Source organism: Lissotriton vulgaris, chromosome 6 (assembly GCF_964263255.1).
Source record: "Lissotriton vulgaris chromosome 6, aLisVul1.2, whole genome shotgun sequence".
Lineage (NCBI taxonomy): Eukaryota > Metazoa > Chordata > Amphibia > Caudata > Salamandridae > Lissotriton > Lissotriton vulgaris.
Window position 1 is genome coordinate 1,510,030,907 of NC_141694.1, and position 16,726 is coordinate 1,510,047,632.

At 42.9% G+C, this 16,726-nt stretch overlaps 1 protein-coding gene across 2 annotated transcripts in view; it reads right to left on the reverse strand.

The window, feature by feature from the left end:
- The window catches only part of FERMT1 (FERM domain containing kindlin 1), a 303,369-nt gene that overhangs the window by 100,550 nt on the left and 186,093 nt on the right, over positions 1 to 16,726 (reverse strand). For both annotated transcript variants that reach the window (XM_086927689.1, XM_086927690.1), the window contains exon 11: positions 9,829 to 9,935. In XM_086927689.1, the coding sequence (XP_086783815.1) occupies positions 9,829 to 9,935 (107 nt within the window). The remainder of the gene's footprint in view (positions 1 to 9,828; positions 9,936 to 16,726) is intronic.

The following is a 16,726-nucleotide window of genomic DNA, read 5'->3' on the forward strand; positions in this document are numbered from 1 at the left end:
TCTCATGAGATACAGCTACATGATGATATTGTCAGTGTTCCTCTTCAGCATGTGAACTTCTCCAGGATGATCGTGACCTGTTACGGCTCTTAGAGGTGGATTTTTTGGAAAGGGTTGTGTCGATCACTCTGTAACGAGTCAGAGTCTATCCTGGGTGGAGTATAGGTTTTGATCACCATCGACTCATCTATCCATTGGAAGGCAGTGTGTTGAAAAACAATGTATGGGAGTTGTATACAACCCACAATCGAGCCGGACACAGCAGCATGTATTGGACCTTGAGATTACGTAACTTTTGTTTAGGTACCAGGAAGGAGTGTCGTTGTTTGTGGATCATCTTGGTGTAACCCGAGAAGATCATGATATTTGCTGATTCATATACAATTTTCTCCTGGCTCCGAGTGAATTGCAGAATAGCATCCCTATCTAAATAGTTGAGAAGTAAAGCAAGGATAGGCCTAGGCTGCGCACCAGACATGTTTTTTTAACTAGGGCCCTGTGGGCTCTTTCAATCACAAAACAAGACGACAGGCTGCCCAGTGGGACCATTGATTTTAAACACTGTTTCAGGAATTTTGCCATGGAGAAGCCCTCACAGCCCTCTCGGAAGCCTACAAATTGCAAGTTATTCCGGCATAGGCGTCCCGCTGCATCTTCAACCCATATTGCCAGATCCCTGGTTGTGCCCAGTAGCCCTTTCGGTGCTCATGACGGAATGGTTCCATCATGAACACCAGTGCTCCTGTGTTCATGATAGAATCATTCCATCATATGCACAGGTGCACTAAATCCCTCTGCTGCAAACAGCAGAGGTATTTCCTTTTTTTGGGGGGGCCTCGGGAGGTGGGTAAGAACTTCTCCAACCTCCCTAGGCCTGTTTCTTATTTTTAATGTAATGACGATCACGCATGGGGCGCTGTCGTCATTACATTGTAAACTAAACTGAAACTTAGTTTCAGTTTCAATGTTTCGGTGCTCGTGGGGCTATCTCCGCCCCCGAGCACCAAAACATTTGGGAGAGGTATTGTTGGAAAGGGAAGAATCACCCCTTTCCAATGGTATCATTCCACTACCCAGGAGGGCGATCCCCAAGCAGGGATCTGCCCACTAGTCACCAGGGACGGGGAGAAGCCCCCTGGGCAAGGGCCTTTGCTCCCCCATTACATTTTGACAGAGACAGTCTTTGTCCCCCCAGGGGGCATATGGGAGCAGTAGCCCTCAATCTGCCCCCAGGGTGGGTAAAAAGCACCCTAGACACCAGGGATTATTTTTTATGGGCCAGGGGTGGGGGGCTACCCAGAATGGCCATGGCAATGCCCCCAAAACTACCCCCCCCCCCATGAAGGCAAAATACTTTCTGCCCCCCTCAGAAAACAACCATTAGGCACCAGGAATTTTTTTCTTTACGTGGGGGTGGGGGCTGCCCTGAATGGGCATGTAATTACCCCCCAAAAATGCTACAGTCTGTCTGATCCCCGGGGGGGGGGGGAGAAAGCCCACTATGCACCAGAGATTTTTTTCCTCCAAAGTTCGGGGTGGGGGTTGTCCAATGTAGAATCAGCTAAATACACATTTTTCAAAAAATCTAGCGCTTAGAATTTGCTGTGCTATACCCTTAACACCTTGCGTTCTGCCCCGATTTCTCTTCGGTGCTGGACATTCCATAACTGGGTGTGGTTGTGACGGAACCATTCCGTCATCAGTACAGCTCAACCGTGACTGATGACGGAATGGTTCCGTCACAAGCATCGAAGGGGTTAATCCATATGTTTTTAGCCCTTCCCAGTAACAGGCCTTCAGCCCATCCACATAAGTGAGGTATCATTTTACTCGGGAGAACAAAGGGAACCCTGGGTGGTATGACAATTGTGCCTGCACAGTGATCCCACACAAAAATGTATGGAAAAAGTGATTTTTTTCCAGCTAAATATGAAGTTTGCAGGGGATTCTGGGTAGGGAAACATTGGGGGATCCATGCAAGCAATACCTCACTGAACTCCCCATGGTGTCTAATTTTCAGAAATGTGTGGGTTTGGTAGGTTTCCCTAGCTGGCCTCTGAGCCTGGAACCTCGCAATGTTCTTTCATAATCAGGTCTTGTGTATTGTGGTTCAGTGTGGTGGGCAACCTGGTCATAATTTTCCCTCTTTTGCTCTTTTTTGTTATTGGTAGATTTGAATAACCAAACTCTATGACTTCAAGAGCCAGATCGCTGAGTTCAGTTCTTTGGGATTTGGATACCTGATGTCTCCATGGTTCTGTGTGAGGAGCTAGGAGGGGAGGTACAGCTTTTGCTGTGGAACTTGTGACAGCCCCAACATAGTGTACCATGGTTGACGGGCCCATGTAGGAGATACTAGAATTAGTATGAGGAATGTTTACCAGAGCCTCCTAACCAGAGACGGAATGAGTGGGAGAGGCAGGAAAGAATAGGCAAATACCCCTGACCAGTTCATCCATAGGGCATTGCCCTTTGAGAGCGGGTGTGGGAACCGGGAGCTAAAGTTTGGGTATTTTGCATTGTTGGCTGTGGTGAACAAGTCTATTTTTGGGAATCCCAACTGTTGAAAGTATGGAAGGAGAACTTGGGGATGAAGTTCCCACTCGTGAATTTGCTGTCACCTCCTGCTGAGGAGGTCAGCAATCTAATTGTTTACTCCTGGGAGGTTTTCTGCCAGAAGATAATCCTGTGATGGTTTGCCCATCTCCAAATGGTCTGAGCAAGTCATGACAGTTGGAGAGAGTGCGTCCCTCCCTGCTTTTGCACATAATACATTGTAATCATGTTGTCTGTTCAGACTATGACAGTTTTGCCTATCAGGTGAGTTTGAAAAGCTTTGAGCACTAGAAAAAACTGCTGAAAGCTCTAGATAGCTGATGTGGAGGCTTTTGCGCTTTTTGCTCCACAGGCCTCGTATTGTGTAATCTTAGAGATAGGCACCCCAACCTGTTAGAGATGCGCCTGCTGTGAGCACGATCTGTGGAATTGGGTCGATGACAGGTCATCCTTTAGATAAATATTGTGGGTTCCACCACTGCATTGAGTGATGGATGCAGTTGTCTACCAACACTACATCGGTTTATTGACCCTGCAACTGATTCCACTGACCTGTTAAGCACTCTTGTAGGGGACGCATGTGAAATCTTGCATGGGGAACAATTGCGATGCAAAACGCCATCATTCCAAGCAGTTGCATGAACACTCTGGCTGTTAATGTTTAGCTGGACTGAAACTGTAGTATCATAGACTGAATGTTGGGTATTCTGGCTACACTGGGAGAGGCTAGAGCTTTGACTGTGTTTAGAGTGGCCCCTAGGTAAGGTTGCATCTGCGAAGGATGCAGGTGAGATTTTTGTGCATTGACGTAAAGCCCAGTTGATGAAGTAGGTCTATTGTGATCGGAGTGTGCTTTAGACAGTTTTGGTAAGTGCTGGCTTTGATGAGCCAGTCATCTAGGTAGGTGAATATGCTGTCTTCTGAGATGAGCTGCGACTACTACGGGCATTTTGTGACTACTCTGTACGCTGTAGTCACTCCAAACGGGAGTACTTTGAATTGGTAATGATTCTCTGCTATCATAAATCTGAGGTATTTGCGATGAGCTGGGTGAATTGGAACATGAAAATATTAGTCTTTTAAGTCTAGAGTAGACATAAGATCTCCTTTCTATAAAAGTGGAAGTACCTGTTGAAGGGTCACCATGTGAAAGTTTTCTGGTAGTATATATTGGTTTAACTCCCAGAGATCCATTAGGTCTAAGGCACCATCCTTTTTGGGACTCAGAAAAAACAGAGAGTAAACCCCTGAACCTTGATACTCTACTGGAACTGTTCTATTGCTTTTTTCAGTAAGAGAGATTGCACTTCCTGTTCGTTCAATTGCAGGTGATCTGGAGTCAATTTGTGAGAGCGAGGTGGAATGTTTTGAGGATTGGTGGTGAGCTCCAGGCAATAACCATGTTGGATAACTCCAATTACCCATTTGTCGGTTGTTATAGATTGCCAAGTGGGGATAAATTGTTGAAGTCTTCCCCTGACAGGTGTGATATGGTCAGGGGAAGTGTGGGTGTGTCATTGCTTATTAGGGGAAGGGGAGTTACAGGATGTGTTGCTCTTACCCCTACCTTTAGAGTTGTTCCCTCTATAACCTCCTCGAAAAAAGCTTTTGAGGGAGAGGACTGGTTATTACATTTGTAAGTGGAGGTATTCTGGCCTGAGGGTGTAGTCTTGGACTCTGCTCAGTAAAAGGAGCAACAAAAGGAGCCTCTGTTTGAAGAGAACTGGGGTGCTCCCATGGATTTAGCTACTTCAGTGTCCTTTTTAATTTTTTCGAGTGCCTTTTCGACATCAGGACCAAAAAGAGGTTTTTTATCAAATGGTCTGTTTAAGATAAATTGTTGGACTTCGGGCTTAAACCCGGAAATCCATAACAAAGCATGTCTCCTAAGTAAAATACTAGTGTTGACCTCTCTCGCCATGGTATCAGCAGCATCTAGAGCACATCTTATGGAAGAATTGGAAATTAGCTTTACCACAGTTACCAAATCTTGTGCTTTTGTTTTGTGCTCATCTGGGAGATATTGAAGCTCCATTTCATCCCAGTGTGCCCTGTCATACCTGGCTCAAATGCCCTGCGTGTTTGCAATGTGCCAGGGATTGGCAGCTTGAGCAGCTATGCGTTTGCCAGAAGCTTCTATCAGCTTGGACTATTTCCCTCCTTTGTAAATCTAAATCGGACTACATAGCCACAAGATAATACAGAGACATTTTCCTATAAGTTCCCTCCGACAGTCTAAAGACATTGTCACTCACTGTGATCCTGCATATATAAAGACATTGTCACTCACTGTGATCCTACATATATTCCATCAAACTGTTCATTGACAAACTCAGTTAAGATTAAAACACAAATCCTCCAAACTAACTATTCCCAATTTAAACCTTAAAAATAAATAGATTCTACAGTTGAATACAGTTATTTCTGATTAAAAGTCAACCTGAACCTCCTTGTCCTAACACAACAAATGTTGCTGTAAAAGTCAACATTCAATCTTGAATCCCACAATGACTGGACCAACAGTTGTTCCATGAAACTCTTCATTTCGAGTTGGCTGATGTGCCAATTTATTTTACAAAAAAACTGCTATCAACCTCCCATATCCAGCATCACACCCCAATAATTCTCAATAACTTCAACCTCCTTCCTAATACAAAAACTGAAAAAATACATTTTGGGACTCAGGACTGTCACTTAGTTTGCCTTTCACAACAAAATCAGCTAAACACTTTCAAAAATAATTTCTGACATGACACCCATTCCACTTAATTAAGTGAAATTCTACTTTAACCCCTTCGATGCTGTTGACGGAACGGTTCCGTCATGCACGTTGGGTGAGCTGTGCGGATGACGGAACCGTTCCGTCATGACTCCGCCCGCGCAAGGCGGAGTCAGCATGGGCGGGGAATTCGCGCCGCAGGGATGCGGTTAAGGTACCACTGTTATCTCCCTGGCAAAAAACATCTCAATAATTCAAATGCTGCTGATGTTTACCATGTACTCCAGACACTAAAAAACAAACTATCAAAGCTACTATTCTTATTACTAAGCCCCCTTACTTGATGTGATTACTGAAGGGTCTTGACACGCTGTTTTAAGAGCCAATTTCTGTTTTGGCCAATATTAACTAAGGTTCTACTATCCAAACAGTTGATTATACTCATAACATTCTACATAGCAGAGAGGTATGTCTCCTTGATCTTTCAGGAGCATTCAATGCCACAGACCATACCTTCAATATCCTCTACATCCAGCCCTGTGTAGAGTGAAAAGGACATACGAAAAGGACATGCAATAAGGACTCCAAATTCATATCTCTTTCATTGCTAATGTAAGAGCCAGATGCCATATCCTGTAACCCATGTTCAGCATCATTTGCATGGAGTTACTCAGAGGTTTCATTATGGGCATGGATGTCTCCTCACATCAACATGCTGAAATAACAAGCTTTCTTGGAACAAGCATTTGCAAAGCAATAGGTCTCGCATTTACAATATTTTGAGCTATTGACATTATATATGACAATGCCTTTTAATATTGCAGCTTTTTAAAATACATATATAAAAAGCATTGCCATTTACAATGCCAATAGCTCAAAATCACGCAAACACCACACCAATTGCATTGCAAATGCTTGTTTCCGTTTCCAGCTCTGACCCCTCTATATGTAAGGTAAACACACTCCCAAATTAATGTACAAGCTGGCTGCTTACACAAAAACTACTGAAAAGAATCCCTAGTTGACATGCTTGTAATACCTATAATGTCGAGTGAAAATAAAAGATATCACAGACGAATATTAGACCAAGACGAAAACATGATGAAAACATTAGGATGGCGGACGGACAAAGTCCGTCCGCCATCCTATCGGAGGACGGGACCGTCCACCACAGGGGCGGATGTCCCGTGCCTTGAATTAGGATGCACCCGCCACAGTACCGGGTGCATCCCGCATTTTTTACATTACAATGCAAAAAATGCATGTTGTGCGTTTCAAAGCACAACATGACAGGCGGTGCCTGCCATGTTGTATTCTGAAATGCAGGGGGGCACCATGGGGTACCAAGGCGACCGCGGCGGAAAAGCCCGCCACGGTCCGTCCGCCATTGTAATATGGCGGGGGGAAATAGGTGGCGGACGGGCAAGGATGGCGGACGGACAGCCACCGCCTGCATGGCGGTGGCGATCCGTCCGCCATCCTAATCGGCCCCTAGGTCGGCATTACGAATGGCCAGTAAATAGGGCCTACATTGAAGTTAAGATAAGTTATTGGTTCCGGTTATAAAGTAATGTCCATTTTCCAACAAAGAATGTAAAATAGCGCAAATATGTAATTTACACATATAGTGCTCCCAGAGTGTGAGGCACGCACTGATCTAGCAGCATGAAGTCACAGGTTTCGTTCAGAGGCTTCTCCTGGCCGATGTGGTGCAGTGCTTGGTGGGCTCCTATTGGAGTGGCCTCGGACCTCCAGGAGAGACGTGTGATGGTGCAATGCCACTACAGGGTCTGTTTTGGTGTTTGATCACATCAGCCAATCAATCAACAGCAGGGCATTAGAAGTAAATAGCATCTCTAGCCCTTGTTCTTTAACAAGTTGTATTGTTGCATAGACATGCGTTGCCGAACCACCCCAGGGCCTGTTTCAGGGTGCGCCAACAGCAGGGCCCTGGGTTATATGATCCCGCCATGGTGGCCTGACAGAGTTTACTGCACCCATAAGCAGCGTTTAGTGTAAACACCGCCCCTAAACACGTCATTAGCTCAATAGTAGGGAGTGTCTGATCTGCAAGCGCAGCTTTCGTTGGAATTAGCCAGGGCAATGTTGAAAAATTTGTTTTTAAATTTTTCAATGACAATTCTTCACTGAGCCACTAGATGGCAGAAAAGGCACTCATATGAAGTTAAGGTTGTGCTCTGCTCAAATACGTGGACAGTCTGTGATTCTGTACAGAGCATTTTCCCTCCCGTATATCAGTTCACCCTTATTAGCGGAGCTTAGTCTGCAGTATTTTTTTCTGTACTTATTACACCTTGTGTGGCTCAGAGGAATGAATAAATCTGAATCCAAAAGAAAAGTGGCTTTGATTGATTGCTTTTTCTTAATTGTATGGTATGGATGAGGCATTGTAAATACATACATTTGATTTATTTTTAAGCTGCAACAAAGATACCTATGTAAGTGAGTCCTGCTGACCATTGTTCTGTATTACATACCTGCTACAGTCTCCCTTGTATTATAACGCATCTATGGATGTTGGTAGTAGTAAGAGACACTCGTTACATTCATTGCGTTGAAATGTTGTGCCTTCATCAGCCGACAGATCGCAACTGCGTCTCTTTCTCAGGGCCAAGTCAGGCGTGTCTGGAAGAGACGCAGTCCGGAAGCGTGCGCAAGCTAACTCCCCAGTCCGGTGGGCGGGCCTAAGGACGACAGGGCAGATACCAACCCCGCTTCCAGAGATGCCAGACACCAAACCAACGACAATAAGTCTCACCAAGGCTAAGCAGCGCATGCGCTGCATCGGAGGCGAGACCTTAAAAATTAGTGCTTGATTATATCCCTAGCTTCAATGTTTATCTCTCTAATACTATGTGATGGATGCTGAACCACTAACTAAAATCCAACCATATGAAACTCAATTCTTAAACTATCCTAAAAACCATAATCCTACTGCAAATGTGTCTGTTTGAGCTGTCAATGAATGTCAACAGTCCAATACAAAATCCCTGGGTTTCAAAATTTACTCTAACCACTTGTACTCCACTTAAGTTAAAAACCTTGCTAAATCTCGTTACCCTTGACTTTGAATCTTTCATCCCAATAATACGAATTGCTGGACTATGGTGCAGGCGTTCATTCTATCCACAATAATCTCCTGATGACAGGACTTCTTAGATCCACGCTGCTTGCCACCCACACATCTACTCATCACATCCTCATCACACCTGCTACTTCACTCCCTTTCTATTCTACTATACTATTCAATACTAACAATCTTTTTATAAACATCTCAGCAGGAACATCTGTAAGAGTAGGTCTTGTGATGGAAGTGTGGATGTATGGGTCACAAAGGTAGTGTAATGCTCAATATACCTGCTTTGATGAAGTTGAACCCCTATGTCTTCCCCTTTATCTTGATATATTGGGGCCTCCTGGTTCCTATTTATATCTTATAAATATGGCTTCCGGAGATCATTGCTCCAGGAGTTGAGGAAATTGTTCTCAATCCGGGGAAACTGAGGCGGTATCTCCCTATTGTCAAATGTACTTCAAGGGACGGACACTGCAAATTTCTGGAGCAATGACATCAGGAGGAGATGTTTGTAAGATATAACTACGAACCCTATTAAGATATTTTCTTACAGGGACTTGAGGTCTTGGTCATCCATTTAGTAATTGATCACCCAGCACCTACCACATCACAAATTCTATGCACTTTGACAGACTTAATTGTCTAAATAAAGTATTTTTGAATTTTATTTGAAAAACTAGGACATCACAATATTAAATGGTGAAATTATCGAAAACTAACACGTAGACTTTGCATTATTTAGTAGGCAAAGACTTTGGCATCCTGATAAAGATCGCTGAACCATTGGGCGCTTAGAAGGATGGCCAAAACATGTTGACATTAGTGAGGATGACAGGGTGATGGACAGCCTCCGGCATCATTCATTTATCTGCTTCAAACCCTATCAAGCCATCAGCTAATACAAATATTTTTGGATAGCCCTGGATAGTTTTAACAGTTCTTTTACTCTGGCAATTGACAATCTTTTGGAGGTACATTTTTACAAAAAATCCTTGCTCCCATGCATAGTGGTAGTGCCACCTTGGATGCCACCGGCCCAAGGTGTGAGAAGTCCAATGATGAAACATACCACTTTTGATTTGGGTGAGGGCCTTACATGCAGCAAATATCACTCTCTCTGAGTGGAAAGGTTAATGATTGAACAGAACCTGGCCTACTAATTGTGTGAGTTCTTAAATAGACACCTTATATCATACTTTTTAAATCTTGAAGATATATATGCTAATTATTCGTATGTTTGGGTTTCCATTAGTTAAGAGGAAGAGAACTTCATGGAAGTTGTTACTTGGACATAATGTAAAAATTATAACTTGCCCAAGGTTTAATTACTTCTTACAATAAGAGGAATATGTGAGTGATAATCTTGTCAGAATTGCCTGTACAACATAAAAATACCCCAAATTATAGAATCAGAAAATAATGAAAAGTAAAATAGATAAGTGTGAATGCTACTCACATTTTCACATCGTAAACACACTTCGTTCATACCGTCTGCAACTGGTAGTAAAAGTTTGATTCCAAATTTCTTTGCTGCCACATTTACATCTGGTACAATTTCACATCCTGAGTAAGAGGTGGAAACAATTAGAAACATCACAAATCATTTTCATTCTATTCAGATGGCAACATTTTTGTACACAGATTTTGCTGACATCACTCTTAAGCAGGTGTCTTCAAGAGATACTATTAGTTCACAGACATCTTCAGAGTAGCTCGCAGGCTTGATTTCATTTTCAGATATGCACAAGGTCACATTTCCCTTTTAAAGTTAAGCAAATGGGGTGTTTATTTTACAATATTTTTTTAGGCTGCAGATAGCGGGGCCTGATAATGAGATGGAGTTAGTCCTTGTCAACTCAATATTGGAGCATGAGAACAAAATTATGTTTCTGAATGCTTTTAAATGGGAGACAATTAAAATGAAGCGTAAACTTAATAATTGGGTTAACTCTTCATTTGAATGTTATCCCATTTCAAAGTGTTGCATTTACAAACTGCAGACTCTTGCTCCCAGAGGTCAGTAGACACTGTGTCACATTTATAACTGAAAAATCCTATCATTTTTTTGAAATGGGAGAAATTTAGAGGATAGAAATATTTCTATAAAACATTAAGACACTGTTTTTCTCCACTGTCAAATAAGCCAATTGCGTCTTAATATTTTATGAAGCATGTTTCTTCACTTTAAATTCCTCCTATTTAAACAAATGGCTGTATTCTTCTGTTATAAATATGGCATTGTGTCTGCAGGCCAGTGGGTGCAAGATTCCTCCTGTTTGTAAATGCAGCACATTGATACGGGAGAAAAGTGAAAGAAGGAGTTTTATGGAATCAATAAAAGCAAAGTTAACTCAACAGTTTAATTTTCTCCCATTTCAAAGTGTCCCATTTACACACAGTAGGCATTTTTCTCCCAGTGGCTGGTAAAACAGTGTCATATTTATAACTGAAAAATACAGCAATTTTATTAAGTGGGAGAAATTGAAAGAGTAGAAAATCTTTCCATATTATCAACTTTTTTTACTGAATATGTTTCTGCACTTTAAATTTCTCCTATTTAAAGAAATGGTTGTATGTTTGTGTAATACATGTAACAGTGCCACATATGATGGAAGTAATACAACACATTGTAATACTCTCATTCACCCATACTCATATCTTCCATTCATGCGCAACAGGTGCATACATCCACAAAGACCCTGACTTTCAGGGTAATTTATCAGAATGTCTTTTGCATACTGCATTACATTTTGTGATCTGCCTTGATGCTGGGAGCTAAATTACTATTTTCAGCTAGAGCTTCAAATAGTTCAGATTTTCAGCCTGTGAGCCGTTGCTGCAGGCTGGTTTTGTAACCGGTCTGTTATATTCTTACTGGGACCAGCACATTCTTTTTTAACGCCATTTGTATCTACACTGTGTTAGCCTCAAAAAATTCTCAGTAACCTGAAGTGACATTATACATGGTTTTGTAGTATCCATCACAGACTGGTGTCTGATTCCGTTTGCAAGGATGTTTTTCAAACTGTGTGATTACTAGATGTATGGTGGGCTCCACCCTAATACAAAGCTTGACGAGCTCAAAATTAGTACATTTGATGAATCCATTGATTTATTTAGGAAAAGTGAGTTCTTGGAATAATATCATAGCCAGGTTTCAGCAGGAGCTGGACAATTAAAAGGGGGCTACTTGCAATACTGACCCGGCAACCAAGCACAATTAGCTCTGTTTTAGCCTTTGTGAGACAGCAGAAACTCTCCTACATGCAAAGAAATGTGTTCCAAGCTTTTCATGATGTCTTGATTCCACATTTCCTTTTCCAGATAAAGTTGATTTGAATATTTTCATCAAGAATCCGAAGAACCGGCTGGTGATACATGAATAACGGGTAATATTAAATGAAGATGCAGGAAGGATGATCCCTGGGACTTTCCAGGAGTAATTGTCTCAAAGCAAATTTCACTGGAGCCTGTTCTGATCTTATTGAGCTTACTGAGGAATATCTGAATCCATTCCATGAAGGTCACATTAGCTTCCCCTCTGTAAGTACATACTTTCAGCCTGATGTACTTAAGTAGTAGTTGTAGCTGTAGATTACAGGAATGATTTACAACAGACAATTTGAATGCAGTTTGCACCATAATCAATGATCTCAAGAAACCACAAATATGGAAACAAGCTTCTCCAAAATATTCAGAACACATAAAATACACTTGGCGTTCAACAAGCATACAGAATTTATGTCTTCTGATGATGCCAGGAGCACCGTGCTCCATTGTCATAATGGTGGCAATCACGAAAAAACAAATTATACTCCACTCTGACATGAGTAAAGATGAAAACACCTCATATTTCATCACTGTCATAGTAGCATCCAAAAACAATTCCATTCATGATAATTTTAAATAGGGGAACATAATTTCACACATTTCTAAATAGTACTGATAGCAGCATTACATTTTAATGTATGTAGTATCATTTTACCGGTTCTCTGATAACATCAAAACCAGAAATATTGTGCAACAGAAAAATTGTGTGAAAAATATTGAGTGCAAAAATATAATTTCCCTATACATATACTGGTAAATCAAGAAATATCGAGAAGAGCACCAAGAAGTAAGCATGGGCGAATTTTGCGAATTGTCGATTCGCGGATTTGCGAATTTGCGATCCGCAAAATTCGTGAATTTGTGCGGATTTTTTATTTTTGGGGTTTTTTTTGGGGCGAGACCGTGATGCGCCCTCTGTTCATCACTGCCACCCTCTCGTTTTTTATGCCCTTCTGCCCTCTGTACCACTCGTTTTTGTGCCTTTCTGCCCTCTGCCCCACTCATGTTTGTGCCCTTTTGCCCTCTGCCCCACTCGTTTCTGCCCCCTATCCCACTCGTTTTTGTGCTCTTCTGCCCTCTGCCCCACTCGTTTTTGTCCCCTTCTGCCCTCTGCCCCACTCGTTTCTGTGCCCTTCTGCCCTCTGCCCCACTCGTTTTTTGTCCCCTTCTGCCCTCTGTCCCACTTTGTGCCCTTCTGCCCTCAGCCCCACTTAGAATGGCGTCAGCAAGCTGCCAGCACCATTCTAAAATAGCTACAAAGTCAGCTTCAACAGGAAGCACTAATAGATAAAGTAAAGCAGGTGCTCAAGTTGAAGGTCAAATTAAGTTACACAATCATTAATCACCCCAAGTTTGGGATGATTAATGATTGTGTAACTGAATTTGACCTTCAACTCGAGCACCTGCTTTACTTTATCTATTAGTGCTTCCTGTTGAAGCTGACTTTTGTAACTATTTCAGAATGGCTCTGGCAGCTTGCTGGCAGCTTGCCGGCGCCATTCTAAAATAGTTACAAAAGTCAGCTTCAAATTTTGACCCAATCCGTTCCGCTCGCGGATTTTGCGGGAAATTCGCGATTCTCACGGATTGCGAATTTGCGAAAAATCCACAAAATCCGCAAACGGAACAGATTTTCCGCCCATGCTTACCAAGAAGCCCGTTTGCAGAGTGGTTGAGAAAATGGACGGGGCCTCCGAGGAGGTCTCAGCAGTCCCGCTGTGTCCCGCTGTGTAGGACTTACTGGAGGTAACAGGAGGGGTTCGTGGCCCCCAAGGTCCCTCAGCATCCAAGGGGTCTTCATCCCCCAAGACGTAGCACTTATTTTGTTTGCCACAAACTCACGAATTTCCTGAATTCAGGCGCACTTTTCATTGGGGGATTAAGTCCCGCGGAATACTGAGAGTTGTTGAAGACCAAGAACCACTATTGTTAGCACCACTAACTCCCACACAGCAGGATTGCTGAGACCTCTTCGGAGGTCCCACTCCCTTTATAAACCACTCTGCAAACGTGCCGCCTGGTGCACTAATGGCTGGGGGATAAAGTCCCCTTGGCTGCCGATGGTCGCTGGGGGCCAAAAACCCCTATTGTTACCACCAATAAGACCCACACAACGGGACTGCTGACACCTTGTTAGAGGCTCCCCCCTCTTTCTTAACCACTCTGCAAACGGCCTCCTGGCACATTCCTCATTGGGGGATGAAGTCCCCTTGGCTGCTGAGGGCTATTGGGGTCCAGCAACCCCCAGTGTTACCCCCAGAAAGTCCCACACAGTGGGATTGCTGAGACCTTGTCCAAGGCCACACCCACTTTATCAACCACTCTGCAAACACACCTCCTGGTGCGCTATTGGTTGGGGGATATAATACCCTAGTCAGTCGAGGGTTGTTGGGGGCCAAGAACCCCTATTGTTACCACCAGTAAGTCACACACAGCGGGATTGTTGAGATTTCATCCGATACCCCGCCCCCTTTTTCAGCCACTCTGTAAACTAGCCTCCTGCTGCACTAGTGGTTGGGGATGAAGTCCCCTTGGCTGCTGAGTCTTGTTGGAACGCCTATTGTCACCACCAGTAAGTCCCCCACAGCAGGATTGCAGGAGACCTCATTGGAGCCCCATCCCTTACTCACCCACTCCGCAAAGGTGCCTACTGGCATTACTGGTTGGTTGATTGACTCCCCTTGGGGCTTGCGGAGTAGAGTTTACTACCCACCCCTAAAATAAAGGTGAGAAACTAGTAGAAAGAGGCAAAATAAAGGTGAGAAACAAGCAGAAAGAGGCCAAATAGAGGTCAGCAACCAGCAGCAAGAGGCAAAATATAGGTCCTAAATGAGCAGCAAGAGGCAGAATAGAGGTCGGGGTGACCAGAAATAGGCAAAGTAATGAGAACAAAGAGGCTAAATAGAGGGTGGGAGCAAGCAGAGGAGACACAATTCTGAAGGCAGCAGAGGGTTGCGGACTGGGGTAAGCTGGACAGGAGAACCATCACTGGGGAAGCTGGCAAGTAGATCTGTCCTGTGAGCCCCCCACTTTATGCCCCACTTTATGTACCATGTACCCACTGACGGAACCACTCAGACTCTCACATACCCACTCACTCAACCTTCGGAGACTCATCAACCATCTCACAGGCTTTCAAACACACTCATGCCCCACTCAGACCCAAATCAGAGACTCACACACTGACTAACAGATCCACTCAGACACCCATGCACCTACTGACAGGCCCATTCAAACACACATGCACACGCTGAGAGATCGACACAGGCACTTTAGACTCACTTACACAGCCATGTACACACCCATACAGTCACTCACAGAAACACTCACAGACCCATACCGCCACTCACACACCCACTCAAATCCCTTTACAGCCAATCACCTACCTATTCAGCCCCTCACACACCCACTCTCAAAGGTTACAGTTAGGAAATAAAATGTAAAAAATATTGAACTGCACTGAAAAAGCTAAAGGTTAAGGGGACATTATAGTTGATAAATAATTTTTTTTAAACTTAGAAATTCAATGAAAAAAACAAAGGTTACACAGACGTTATAGTTAGGAAATAGTATTTAAAAAACCCTTTGAAATTGACTGAAAAAACCAAAGGTTACAGGGACGTTATAGTTAGGCTCAGATTTCACTCATACAAAATGAGTGAAAATTGGCAGTTATAACTTACACCCCGGTAATGCACTGCTAATGACCTCACATATTATATCACTCATGACATGGTCAATACCATCAGTGATTACATCACTCATGACATCTTAAATGACATTACTGATGACATCATCCACAGAACCTCTCACACTTCCACTCACATACCCTTACAGCCACTCACACAGCCACTTACCCATGTAGCTACTAATAGAGCTACTCACACATCCATTCACCGATCCACAAAACCACTTACATACCCATTAACATATCAATACAATCACTCAATTACCCACTCACTCATTTATACAGCCACTCAGACAAATAATTACTGTGCAAAACAGCCACCCACATACCCACTCACTTACCCATACATCCACTCAACTACTCACCCATACATTCACTTACACACCCAGTCACTCACCTATAGAGCCATCCATATAGCCACTCAGTCACCCATGCAGCCAATCACAAACACACTTATCCACCCATCGAGCCACTCACACAGCACCACAGTCACCGATACAGCAATTTACACATACACACTCACCCACCCACACAGTTACTCATTCACCCATACCGCTGACTTGTTCACTCATACAGCCACTCAGACACCTATACAGCCACTCAGACACCCACTCCCACACTGATACAGACAGTCACAGAGCCACTCAGATTACATATATTAGAAACAGTATCACTCAGTGGTACAAAAAGAATTGTAATTTAACGTATGCTATGCAGTGGCTTAGTATACATTTTTAACTCAAATTTTTATGAAACACATTCACTGGATGATGTCATTGGTGATGTCAACAATGATGTAATCAGTGAGGTCACTGACCATGTCATGAGTGATGTAATATGTGAGGCCATAAGCAGTGCATTGCAGGTGCGCAAGTTTTAGTTCGCTCTGGTAATTATAACTGCTGAATTTCAGTGGTTGTGTATGAGTGAAATCTGAGCCTAATTAGAACGTCCCTGTAACCTTTAGTTTTTCAGTAAACATATATATATATATTTACATACACATAAAAAAATTAAACAAATTACAAACTACAAAACATTCAAAATATTGCCAACTTAATTATACAGAAAAAGTAAACGATAAAAAATATGTTTTGATAAAAACCATCTTAAAAATTGCATGCATTTGAATGAATACGCACTTATATGGCGCATGGCTACCCACAGGGCATACCAGTGCATCCTGTATATATATATATATCCAACAAGGTTGCCTCTGGTTTTAAGGACGCCACTCTGCTGGTGCTGTTTAAACAAAACCTTTATTTCACAAAGCTGCACATTGTAGTCCGGTTAATTTCGAGCCTTTAAGTATGCAGTGAAGGGCTTAAAATGA